Source organism: Ixodes scapularis, unplaced genomic scaffold (genome assembly GCF_016920785.2).
Source record: "Ixodes scapularis isolate PalLabHiFi unplaced genomic scaffold, ASM1692078v2 PGA_scaffold3__209_contigs__length_174095766, whole genome shotgun sequence".
Lineage (NCBI taxonomy): Eukaryota > Metazoa > Arthropoda > Arachnida > Ixodida > Ixodidae > Ixodes > Ixodes scapularis.
In genome coordinates this window covers 160,870,161-160,883,172 of record NW_024609868.1, presented here as the reverse complement: position 1 = coordinate 160,883,172, position 13,012 = coordinate 160,870,161, and the positions used below count along the sequence as shown (strand labels likewise).

The 13,012-nt window shown below is 46.7% G+C and overlaps 1 protein-coding gene across 2 annotated transcripts in view; it reads left to right on the top strand.

Moving 5' to 3' along the window:
* LOC8054090 (nuclear factor NF-kappa-B p110 subunit) overlaps positions 1-13,012 on the top strand; it is a 157,819-nt gene that overhangs the window by 95,912 nt on the left and 48,895 nt on the right. For both annotated transcript variants that reach the window (XM_040501063.2, XM_040501061.2), the window contains 2 exons: positions 9,021-9,080; positions 12,604-12,684. In XM_040501063.2, coding sequence (XP_040356997.1) covers positions 9,021-9,080; positions 12,604-12,684 — 141 coding nt within the window. The remainder of the gene's footprint in view (positions 1-9,020; positions 9,081-12,603; positions 12,685-13,012) is intronic.

The following is a 13,012-nucleotide window of genomic DNA, read 5'->3' as shown; positions in this document are numbered from 1 at the left end:
TTGCACCTCTACTTCAGAACTGTCGTTCACGGTACCGGCAAATTCTGTCTTGTTTCGAAAGCAAAATTTTGGACCGATCAAAAGAACCGATATTCATCTCGTATGACACGCCCGACCAGCAAGCCGATTGCACGAAGACGTCGGCGAGCCGTCGTTGTCGTCCCTTCTTGTGGCTGAAGACATCGCTCGCTCAAACGTCAAGCACGGAGTGCGTACTTTGAGTTGAATACGCACGCGTATGTTTCTTTACGAGGTGCGAATGTGGCCTGCCCGACTTCAAGCCGGGAGTGCATGTATTGAAGGGAAATCGGCATCAAACTTCCAACATTAAGCCTACCGGCTCTATTTATACGCATGAAAGAGTTCCTTCAGTAGCTCAGGGGAAAGACGTCCGACTCACATGCAGCGGGCACGGGTTCGATCCCTGATGTAGGCTTACCTTTTTTTTGTTGAGCATTTTGCAATGTTTACATTTCTTTTTTAACAATTATCACTGAAAAAAAAGTGAAAGCCGTTTACAACTCCCTGTAACACCGAATTAGAGCGCAGCTCTTGAGGAGGAGGAGGGAAGGGTACTGGGGGGTGAAGTGACCTGGGGGGGGGGGGGGTCACGTGACCTTGGGGAGTCACGTGACCATGCCGATGATGTCATCAGTGACGTCACTGATGACGTCATCAGTGACGATGACGATGCGGACTCCGATGACGTCATCAGCGATGATGACGATGCGGATGTCGGTGACGTCATCAGTGACGTCACTGATGACGTCATCTGTGATGATGACGATGACGATGCGGATGCCCCCCCGAAGTCACGTGACCCCCGTCGAGGTCACGTGACCTCCCCGATGACGTCATCGTCACTGATGACGTCACCGGCATCCGCATCGTCATCGTCATCATCACTGATGACGTCATCAGTGACGTCACTGATGACCTCACCGGCATCCGCATCGTCATTGTCATCATCACTGATGATGTCATCAGTGACGTCACTGATGACGTCACCGGCATCCGCATCGTCATCGTCATCATCACTGATGACGTCATCAGTGACGTCACCGGCATCCGCATCGTCATCGTCATCATCACTGATGACGTCATCAGTGACGTCACTGATGACGTCATCAGTGATGATGATGACGATGCCGGTGACGTCATCGATGACGTCATCGGGGAGGTCACGTGACCTCGGCGGGGGTCACGTGACCTGGGGGGTGTCACGTGACTTCGGGGGGGTCACGTGACCTTGGGGGGGAGGGGGGGTCACGTGACCTCGGGGGGTCACGTGACCTCAGGGGGGTCACGTGACTTTGGGTGTCACGTGACCTTGGGGTGATCTTGGGGGTCACATGACCTTGGGATGACCTTGGGGGGCCACGTGACCTTGGGATGACCTTGGTTACGCCGACACCGACGCCGCTCAAGCCGGGAACGGGCCCCTAAGAGCTGCGCTCTAAAACAAAGAAACAATTCTTGTGGACGATACGTCGCTGAACTAAATGGTATGGGATTCCATTTTTGACACCTGCGAACTCAATGTAGTCACTTTCCACAAAAAGCAAGGAGCAAATAAATCGGGTAGCGTCCGCTTTCCGAGGTACCCGTAAATGTTCTACAGGAATTGCAGCCAGCCATTGATCCCGACCCGTTGATCTTTCCGAAACTTGTGCAAACTCTGCTGTGAGGCAGCTCTTCTTGCAACACCTTGGGGGTATTCTTTTCGGAGCCGATCACGAGAATTCACCACGGCACTCGGGCACTCACTATTAATTGCCAACACTTAAATGTTTAGAGCAACTCATCTTGAAGTACAGAACAGCGAGCGGAACAAACATAACTGCTAAGGAATTGCACGGCAAACAAATGCAATTCGTCTGCTACCTGCGGAGAAAAAAAAAAAAAAACCCGCACGGTCGGGTGTAGCCACGTGACTTCTGCCACTCGCTCTATCCTCTCCTCTTCTATGTGCGGTGCGGGAGTTTCGGTTTCGGGCAGTTGCGTTTTTTGGCTTTATTAAAAAAATACGTGACTCTGTAGCAAAATATTAATTGGGTAGTATTCCGACCTCATAATGAATCGCCTGACAAAAAAGGGAAAAAAACGATGAGATAGTGGTCTGTTGAATAATTATTGCAAAAAGAAGAAGAAGATGTAACGAGAAACAAAAGATATATATAGACGACGACGACGACGAGAACGGAGGAATCGATGGTGACTCCGTCAGCAACTGGAACGAACATGTAAATATTGTACATAAACCCTTCCTTCTTAGACGAACTCGCTACATTTAATCCTCTTAACAAAGAAACGTAACATAAAATTGGTGCCGAAACCCGGGAGTAGCTGAGTCAAGGAAAGGCAAAAAAAAAAAAAAAAAAATACTTGGAACATCCATCGTAAAACCGAACGATCACCCGAGTGGACTTACCTCAACGAAAATGGATCAACTAACGCCAGCCGCCATCGAACAACTTAAAAGAAGAAGAACCGTGATTCGATCGGCGACCACCAGGATCATTTCCGAAATCGTCACTCTTCTAGGCATGGAACCAACGTCCATAGTGGAGTTGGAAGAAAGGCTTAACATCTTGACACTCAAAGAATCTGCGTTAAAAGAAATCGACGATCAGATTGAGAGAGCCATCATCGATGACACGCTGGAACAGGAGATGGTAAACGCAGAAGGCTACGCCGAAAGAATTAGCTCAACGAAAACAAAAGTCCTACGGAAACTAAAAGAGCATGAACAAATGACTAATATGACGTTGGACACCTCAATGCCAGGCGCAAGTTCAAGACCACCACGGCCCATCGGTCAAGAACACGCAACGGTCAAACTTCCAAAGCTGGAAATTGCAAAATTTACGGGTGACATACGGTCATGGCAAGGTTTCTGGGACCAGTTTGACGCTACAATCAACCAAAACGTCTCTCTGTCTGAAATTGACAAGTTTAAATACCTGAAAAGTTACCTTACAGCTAAAGCTGCTACAGCAATTGAGGGGTTACAACTGACAGTTGAAAACTACACCGTTGCACTGGACCTCCTGAAAACAAAGATTCGGGAAAAAAGGGCTCATCATAGAAGAACACATGTCACGATTACTGGCAGTGAGAACAGTCAGTAACTCTCACAACGTGGAGAAGCTCAGGTTGTTGTATGACGAAGTTGAGACAGGAGTCCGAAGCCTTGAGGAGCCTGGTGTCTCTTCAAACACCTACGGGACACTCCTACTAACAGTCCTGCGAAAGGCTGTGCCATCAGACCTCGAACTAGAATATCATCGAAAAACAACACCGGAAGAGACAAACGAAGGCAACGAACTAAAACAGTTTTTGAACTTCTTCAAAAGCGAAATTGAAAGTTGAGAGCGGACTCAGCATGGAAACCAAAGAGTCCAACCAACTGCCAGTATGGCCAGTTCTTCAACTGGGAGGAACGAACGACCTAGACGATATCCACCTTCGACAGCTATGTTCGCGACAGGAACGAACACCAACGAAAACCAGTGCCTGTTCTGCGGATCAGCTGACCATATAACTGCCAACTGTTCGGTGCGCATGCCCCTGGACCGAAAAAAAGAAGTCCTGAAAGGGAACAATCGTTGCTTTTGATGCACTAAACCTAACCATTGTGCGAAGAATTGCAAAAGTGCAAGGTGGCTAAAGTGTGATAATTGTTCCAGAAGGCATGCAACAACGATGTGCGACCCGAATTACAATGCATTGGAAAAGCAAACTCTGAACAAGCCCTTAATAAGAAGTAACAAAGCAGTCCCTACCGGAAATGTGCTCCAGTCCTCTCTAAAGGCAACTGATAAGGAAAACAGAGGGCCTTGCTAAGTGCTTCTACAAACAGCAGAAGCGTGGACCGAAGGAGAAAGAGACCGTGCGTTCGTTCGGCTCCTGATTGACGGTGGAAGTCAACGCACTTTTGTTAGAAAGGACATCGCGGAGAAGCTTCACCTGAAGGTTCTCGGAGAGGAAAACTTGAACATATTTACCTTTGGAGAAGGCGCAGCAACTGCTCCAAGAACGTGTCGAAGAGTTGAACTATGGCTGCGCAATCAATACAGCAGAAAAGACGTACGCATTGAACCTTTAGAGGTCCCACAGATTTGTGCCGACATCATTGCCGCACCACCAGAGGTAGCGCTGAGCATACCTGAAGACATGCTCATTGCGGATAGCACTTTCAGCAACAACGAATGTGAGAAAGGCATCAGCCTTCTAATCGGAGCTGACTATTACTGGGAAGTAGTAAGTGGAAGTGTAAAGCGTTTGGAAAAAGGGCTGATGGCCGTCGACACTATCATTGGCTGGACTCTACAAGGTCCCGTGCCCTCAACTTCGTCTACTGCTATATACTCATCGATTACAGGAGTATTGAAAGTGACTACAGCTAACATAACTGACATATCTGCACAGCTGCGGTCATTCTGGGAACTAGAACACATTGGGATAACTGCAAAAGAGTCGCCGACCAAAGGAAATCTACTGTTCGAAGAATTTGAGAGCAAAGTAAAATATAAAGAAGGACGTTATGAAGTTTCTCTGCCATGGAATGATCAAGTTGAAGAGCTGAACGACAACAAGGATAATGCAAAAAGAAGACTTAGGTCGTTAACCGCACGCCTCATGAAAAACAGAGCGTTTATGATGGACTACGACACCACCATTCGGGAATACTTGGTAAATGGCTTCGCAGAAAAGGTCGTAAATACAAAGGAAGCCGGAAATCCCGTATATTACATGCCACATCAAGCGGTTGTGCGACAAGACCGACAAACAACAAAGTTACGGGTTGTATTTGACGCGTCTTCTAGCACCGCTGGGGAACTTTCTCTGAACGACGTCTTGTCCAGCGGAACAAACTTAAACCCTGACTTGATCGATCTACTGATCGCGTTTCGTACACACAACATCGCAGTAACAGCTGACATCGAGAAGGCATTTTTGCAAGTCACCTTGGCGGAGCAAGACAGAGACGCATTACGTTTCTTGTGGTATGACAGCACACCCAAACAAGGACATCAACTACCGCAAGTAGTAACGTGGAGAATGACCAGAGGTCCCTTTGGAGCAACATCAAGTCCGTTTCTCCTCGCGGCCACGCTGAGACACCATTTAGACCTAATGGAAGAAGAATTTCCTCAAACCACGAAGATTTTAAAGGACCACCTATATGTTGATGACCTGATAACGGGCGCGGAAAATTTGAAAGAAGCAGAAGTCCTCTGCAGAGAAGCAAGGGAAATAATGCAGAGGGCAGGAATGAAGCTTCGGAAGTGGAAGTCAAATAGTCCAATATTATTAGAGGAATTGACGAAAGAAAGTTCCGCCCAAGAGGAACTAATCGAACTGGTTGGTCCAACGAAAGTTTTAGGTGTTGGTTTGGAAACACGGACGGACATGATCAAAGTCGATCTCACTTCTCTCATCAACTTTCTGTGCTCAAGAGAGGACAGCAAACGCTTTGTGTTGCAAGCGTCATCTCGCATTTTCGATCCAATGGGACTACTGGCTCCTGCAATAATCACTGTAAAAATTCTGTTTCAGCAGCTATGGCAGCGAGGAGTTGATTGGGATGAGACATTACCTGCTGACCTTTACGAAGAGTGGGACGCATGGTGTAAAGACCTCACTGCACTAAAAAACATCGCGGTCCCAAGACTCATTGCTCTCGACTTCTCCAAGGACGAAACAGAAAACGCGTTACATGTCTTCTGCGATGCAAGTACAAGAGCATACGGAGCTGTAGCATACCTGACATCAAAAGAACAAAATGGGAAGAGGGTGGCTCTAGTAATGGCAAAATCGAGATTGGCACCCCTCAAACGGTTGACTCTTCCGCGACTAGAGCTCATGGGGGCATTAATAGGCGCTCGACTGATGCCGTTCCTCACAAGCAAGTTGAAGCTAGAAGGACTTTCAATATATCTGTGGACGGACTCTACGATTGTCCTGTATTGGATTCGTGGTTCAACAACCCGGTGGAAGCTATTCGTAGCAAATCGAGTCACGGAAATCCAAGCTCTGACGGAACCAAGGAACTGGAGGCATTGCCCTGGTACAGAAAATCCAGCAGACCTCCTAACACGGGGACTTATGCCAAAGTCTCTAGTACAGAGCAAGACAAGGTGGAATGGACCCATCTGGTTGCATCGCTCCGAAACATCATGGCCGAGTCAAATTCAGGGTAAACCAGAAGGCAATGAATACCTCGCGGAAGAAAAGAAAGAGACTATTATACAACTCACAGTACCGCAAGATAATCAACTGGTGAGCTTGGAAAACTACAGTTCATTTATTAAGTTGATTCGGGTGACGGCGTGGATAAAACGGTGTACAAACAACGTAAAACAACAAGGCCAACGAAGTGGTCTCCTAACGAGCGAGGAAATTATAGAAGCTGAAAAATTCTGGATAAAAACAACACAGAATGAGTCCTTTTCAATGGAAATCAAACTCTTGCGAGATCAACGACAAGTTCAGAAGACTTCAAAACTCAAGATGCTTAACCCAAATATAGACTGTGATGGGATCGTAAGAGTTGGTGGCCGATTGCAATTTAGCGACAACGAAGAAGAAGTGAAACATCCAATTATTTTACCTGCAGACCACCGATTCACCTTCCTTCTCATCGCTGAAGAACATCGTCGACTACTGCACGCCGGAGTTCAAGACACGTTGACGCAAATACGTGAAACTTATTGGGTTCTAAGGGGAAGGCAAGCCGTAAGAAAGGTCATACGTCGCTGTATAACTTGCCAAAGGCAAACTTGTGCACCAGCCTCCGAGCCTGTAGCTTCACTACCGGCAGACCGAGTATTAAGGTGCGAACCGTTTGAAAAAACAGGGGTGGATTTTGCTGGGCCGCTTATCTGTCGACGTGACTGCGGAAGCTACAAGGTTTACATCGTCCTGTTTACCTGTGCCGTGACACGTGCTGTGCACCTCGAACTGGTAAGTGACCTAACAACAACAGCATTTTTATTAGCATTCACACGATTCGTGGCACGCAGAGGTATCCCGAAAACGATTTATTCCGACAATGCCTCAACGTTCAAAAGAGCAGCCAAAGACATCCAGAGATTGTTTGAATCGATAGAAGGGGAGGAAGTGCAAACATACTTTGCAAACCATAGAATTAGATGGAAAACGATCGTAGCGAGAGCTGCCTGGTGGGGTGGGTTTTGGGAGAGACTAGTGAGGTCAGTCAAGGTTTCGCTGCGTAAGGTTCTAGGCCGCAGTAGTCTGAATTTCGAAGAACTGACAACTGTCCTCACGGAGGTAGAAGCCGTAGTCAACTCCCGTCCGGTGACTTTCATTTCCACCGATGCAAAAGAACGAGAGGCTCTCACCCCAGCACACTTTCTGGTGGGACACAAATTGACCAGCCTTCCCTCCCATCAAATGCCAGAAGAAGATCAAGCAAGCCCCGAAAACTTGGCGCGAGGTTGGAAATATCGAAACACAGTTATGAATCAATTTTGCAGAAGATGGAGATCAGAATATTTACTAGAACTGAGGTCAGCCCACATCGCTAAACCCAGCAATTCAAGCTGTGTACAAACCGGTGACCTGGTCCTTCTCAAGGACAATAGACTACCGCGACACATGTGGAAACTCTGCAGGGTCAACGAGACATTCCCAGGAAGGGACGGCAAGGTGCGGTCTTGCAGAATAATTACACTCAGTGGTCGTGAACTTTGCCAGCCGATGCAGTTATTATATCCCCTGGAACTGTAAGAATGAGCTTGTGCTCATTTTCGGGGGAGTTTGTTGAACAATTATTGCAAAAAGAAGAAGAAGATGTAACGAGAAACAAAAGATATATATAGACGACGAGAACGGAGGAATCGATGGTGACTCCGTCAGCAACTGGAACGAACATGTAAATATTGTACATAAACCCTTCCTTCTTCGACGAACTCGCTACATTTAATCCTCTTAACGAAGAAACGTAACATGGTCTACGTAGCGGAAGACTTTACACTGGGGGTCTTTAGGTTTGCTTCAGGGACCCGGTCTACGTAGGACAGATTTCAGTTAATACTGGTGCCAGACCCGTACCTATGCAATCACCGGATGTGAAATCGGAGAGATTGCATGTCTCATCTGCGTCGTTAGCCCTGACAAGATGCAAAATATAATTTATTTGGCCAGAACTGGAAAAAGAAAAATTCTAAACTTGGGCAGTCACGGTTGGGTGACTCAATCCTCACCGGTGCTTCCGATTGTGTCCTCTCCTTTAGCCCTCCCCCGTTCTGGTCAATGTGTGAATTTTTTCCGCCCGGAGATGAACATTCGTCTATACTATTTGAAAGAATGTGACTGCCTGCGAAAGTCTTTTGTCTTTTTATTCTTTCTATTTGAAGGAAACGAGAGAAAAGCTGATTTGTTTGGTTAAAGTAATAAATGACTGGTGCTTACATACAGTGATCAACTAGAGGCATAACGCAATTCAGGTTACAAGAAATTGTTTTTTTTTTTAAACTGCTCGCGATGGCGAGTTTGGAGTCAAGTGGCCAAGCAAAGCTTTTGCCCTCGTACCAAACTGGCTGCGTGACTCCTACTGAAGGTATCTTGTCAACAGTTTGTGGACAGCAGTGCTTTGAAGCTGGTAGAGTACCCTTTGGTGGCATTGGATGCCACTAGTCTGGTATTGTCAAGAATTTACTGTCAAAACCTGGGTGGAAGTCGCTGCTGCTACTGTTATTACCTGCTTTTTGCTAGGGATCCATGCAACAGACGCTCTCTCAACAACTTGTTCCAGCCTTTCTTTGAATTGGGAAGTGGTTTTTGGGCGACACTTGGGCATTTATTGGGGCAGGAAAAAAGCCGGGTTCCCCAAGAGACCCTCGCAGAGAGTGCGGTGCTGCAGCTGAACATAGCTTCCGGGTCACTTTTCGGCCATTTTGATCAAACGGGCTCAGGGGCCTTGATTTTGAAGCGGCCCCTTTGTAAGCGGCTCTGAAACCGCCTCGTTCAAGTGTTTGGTGCTCTGCTTCCAGATGGTGAGACGACGTCGCAAGCCTACGAGAGGACTCCACCGGATGCGCCATTTACCCCAGGTAACCGTTCGCAAACTCTGTTCTATGAGATGATCTTTGTGTCTTGTACTGAGGGACATGCTTGGACCGTTCATGTGGCAGTAGAAAAGTCTGTCTAGTCTATTCATTAAAATATTCTCGCATAATAGAAAAGCTAGAGCAGAGATCCTCCAATGGCCAGTTTGAGCCCTTAGCCAAAAGACATCCAAAGAACCTCGCTCCTTTTGCAGCATCCACATGCTTACGGGTTGCTTGACTGCCCCTTTGCCAGTGGCAGGATTTTATTTTGGAAGTGGTCCAATGGTATGAATCCCCCCCCCCCCCCCCCCCCTTCCTTCAATGACCAAGCAGGGTGAGCTCGGCAGTATGGATGCTCACGCCAAGATTACGGAGGCTCTGTTAGGATAAAACGGTCAAAGCTGCATTGTTATTTTTTATTTACTGGCTTTATTTACTGGAATTATTAGGCTTTATTTACTGGAATAGGAATTTACGGGCGGTCGCCCTTCTGTTCGGAGGCCCTATTCCCAAACATCTATCGTCTCCTCAGGATCCTAGCGACTATGCGTCTAACAACGGCGGAAGCTGAGCACTCGTTCTCTTCACTACGACGGTTGCATGCACTTTGAACGAGCGACTGCTCAGTCTAGTGCTTTTGAATGTTCACCGCGACATTGAAGTTCAAGCGGTGGACATCCTGGATATTATTTGCTGTGAACGCAGGCGGTTGCATTTTAAAATGTAGGTCCTTGGCGTAAACGAAATGACCAAGAGAGGCTGTAAATCGCTTTCCGAAATAACTATCATGGTTACTTATTTGCGGCAATTTCTAGTCGAAAGCGCGTAATTCTGATCAGTACACAAGGTGTGCGTAAGCGCAGCGCCATCCATTGCTTACAGCGCAGTTGTTTTTGCAATTCATTTAATATTCCTTACATCACTGACATTGTTTTATATTATCACCATGTGTGCATTTTGTTATGTCCACTTTAGTTTGATTTAACTATGTATTTCAGTGAAAATAGTTTGTTATACTTTGCCTTGAAATTGCCATCCTTCACCCCACAAATCTTTCAAAATATCCATTCACTATATATCTGAGATCAAGTTCCGCATCCCATCAAGTAAGCATGAAGGAAGAATATTGACTATTTTATTTATTTGAGCATTTTCTACCCAACAAACATTCCTCCCAAAGGCATATGGGTTGGAGCTAGTCCGCACTCCCCTTTTTGCTTCGTGCCCCATGCAAGACCGACTGCGTAAGCAGGGTAGTGAGTGGGCCCAATGCCGGGGGGGGGGGGGGGTTGACCCCCGAACTCCCCCTCTGCCTACGCCACTGCCCTTTGCAAGCTGCGGAAATAGTGCCGTGTAACCGAGCTTTCGGTTGCGCACCAAGAGGTCCTCGGGTGGTGGAAATAAATCCTCAGCTCTCCGCTGGGGTGTACCAGATGCCGGTGTTTGTTTGGCGCGTAAAACCACCAAGTTTGACTTTGGCCCTTTTGCAAGTTCCTCAATCGCGTGTCAAAGTAACTGTCATTTGACCGACTCACCATGGTACCTCTATTTCGGGATCGACATCTAGAAATAGGTTTGGAATTGTCTCCAAACGTGTCTCGCGACATAGATGTTGCGGTAAAAGTAATTTTTTGGAGGGTGTTTTATTCCTGAAGGAATGTTTTTTAATGGTTGAGTGACCCTTTAATCGTGCTCACCTTTCAACTGGCTCTTGGCATGAATGCACAACTCGGCCATGTTTCAACTCCGGCAATACCGAAAAGGACAGCGTTGATGACTCGAGGAAACCGAATTTGAGAACCTGCGACCTAGAGCAAGGCTCTCCTAATGTCTTGTCTGAGAGGCACCGCGGGCCATAAAAGAAACGAGCAAATACTAAATCAATATTTTTAAATGAGCATTTAAAAGCAGAAATCATAAATAGAGCGAAAGTTCTTAGAAAGTGTAAGGTGGATGAATACGTACGGTTTTTTTTATGTCGCTAATTACGACGCTACGAAATAATTGTGACCCACAGAGCCCACCAGACATAAATCAAAACTGCATAGCAGATTTGACATACTAACAGAGGGCAAGAGACTGATGAGAATGCTAGATCTGAGGTTGACAGTATGCAATAGTTACGACACGGGACGCACAATATTCTTGAGATTGGGCAGGAATTGTAACATGGTTACACAATCGCGGAACGGGGGACTACGAGCAGTAATGCCGATGACAGCAGTGATACAATGAGTAATATGGCAAGAGAACCTGCATTTTGATGTTCTCTCAGTGTACCTTTACACACCTTTTGCATTGGTAGCTGTGGGCACCACTGGCAAGACCGTTGGGAAGGTGGGCCTGTCTAGCTGTCACTATTTTCTTTCTATTTGGACATGAACTCTCTAGCATTGAATGTCTTCTGTGCCAATGGCGAGGGTGCAAGAAGAGCTGCTCGTACGACTGGCAGGCAATTCTCTACATTCGCTCTCCTGAGAAAGTGCTAATGGGGGCTATGTAAGGCTTCCGGATTGGCTGAAAAACACCTGGATCCTTTAGGATTAACACTTTTTTTACAGTGTGAACGTGCGTGGCATTTGTGTGACCCAGGACGAAATGGTAGCGATGAAAAAGAAAATGCTTGGCTCACTTCCTAACATTCATATTTTATTTTGCCGCTCCGGTCGTTGGTCACTTGTGCTACTCTTTTTCCGCAGCTATGCTTCTGCCGTTTCCATGCCAGGAGAGTAGCGCGCTAATGCACGGCAATCCGGAACAAAACTGGTGTGAAACACGGAGAACCAGAAGAGCGAAGAACCATGGGAAAACCGGAAGAACCACTTATGCACCAGATGGATAGCGGTCATACCCTTTGGAACGGACGGTAGCTTGCGCCACCTGCCGAATTCGTCCGAACTAACCGTAGCGCGCCACGTTCCCTCCGAATTAATGAGTGTTTGCTGCCATTGACTAATACACACGTTTGACGGGACCGGATCGGCAGTTCAAATTATCCGAATTTCCGAATTAGCAGGGGTTGAATTAACGAGGTTTTACTGTATTTCTGCCCACCAGAACGATGCACTCTTTTTATTTTTTCAGGCCGAGTGCATTCGCAGCTTAATCCTGGCTTTGCACATTAGTCTTAATTCGTGTCGTTATTTACATTCCTCATAAATGAGCACATTTCTTAGAGGGAAACTTAAGAGAATTTTAAATTTGGGGAAACTGCGAAAGCTTGAATGTCCTTAAGAGTGACTGCTTTTCTTTTACCTAATAAGTTGGAGCGTCCTAATCACGATTTAATATTTGAAGGTAGACCGGCCTGCTACCGTGCATGTGAGGTTGTTAGCGGGGATGCTCAATCTCACTCGGCCGGCTCGGAGGCTCGTCCAGTGCCCCGGATGTTTCAGCAAAATAAAAGCGCGTGTAATTCTGCCCAATTCAAATACAAGGGAGTCCCTTTGAACTTGTTGCGATGGCAGGGAAGGAAGCCTCTTGCGACAGTGTGAGAAGGTTCTGAACACTGGCGTCTTCCCCTCAGGGTACGAGGTCCCCCTTCCGGAAGGCTGGCAGGACATCAGGGACGCCTTCATGATGCTGGACGATCCTGTCATGCCAAACAGTGAGTCTACCCCACTTTTTCTCACAAGTCCTAACTGGTGTTTGCGACCAGGCGCCGAGATTTCACAGCTTGGCACAGATGGAAATGGGAATTTTCGACAGGGAAAGCCAACGAATCCCTCAAATATGTCGAGGTCTATGGCGTCTGTTACCAAGAACGGGTCCCATTTTCTCATAGAAAATTTCAGCAAGTTTCTTATAACTTCTACCTAACCTCGTTTTCACGCCACTTCTGCAAGGAGTCACTAAAATTGCCAGTAAACACACAAAAACAGCACGATACAATTATCTTGTAGAATATCACGTTATTTAGTAATAACTGTAACAAT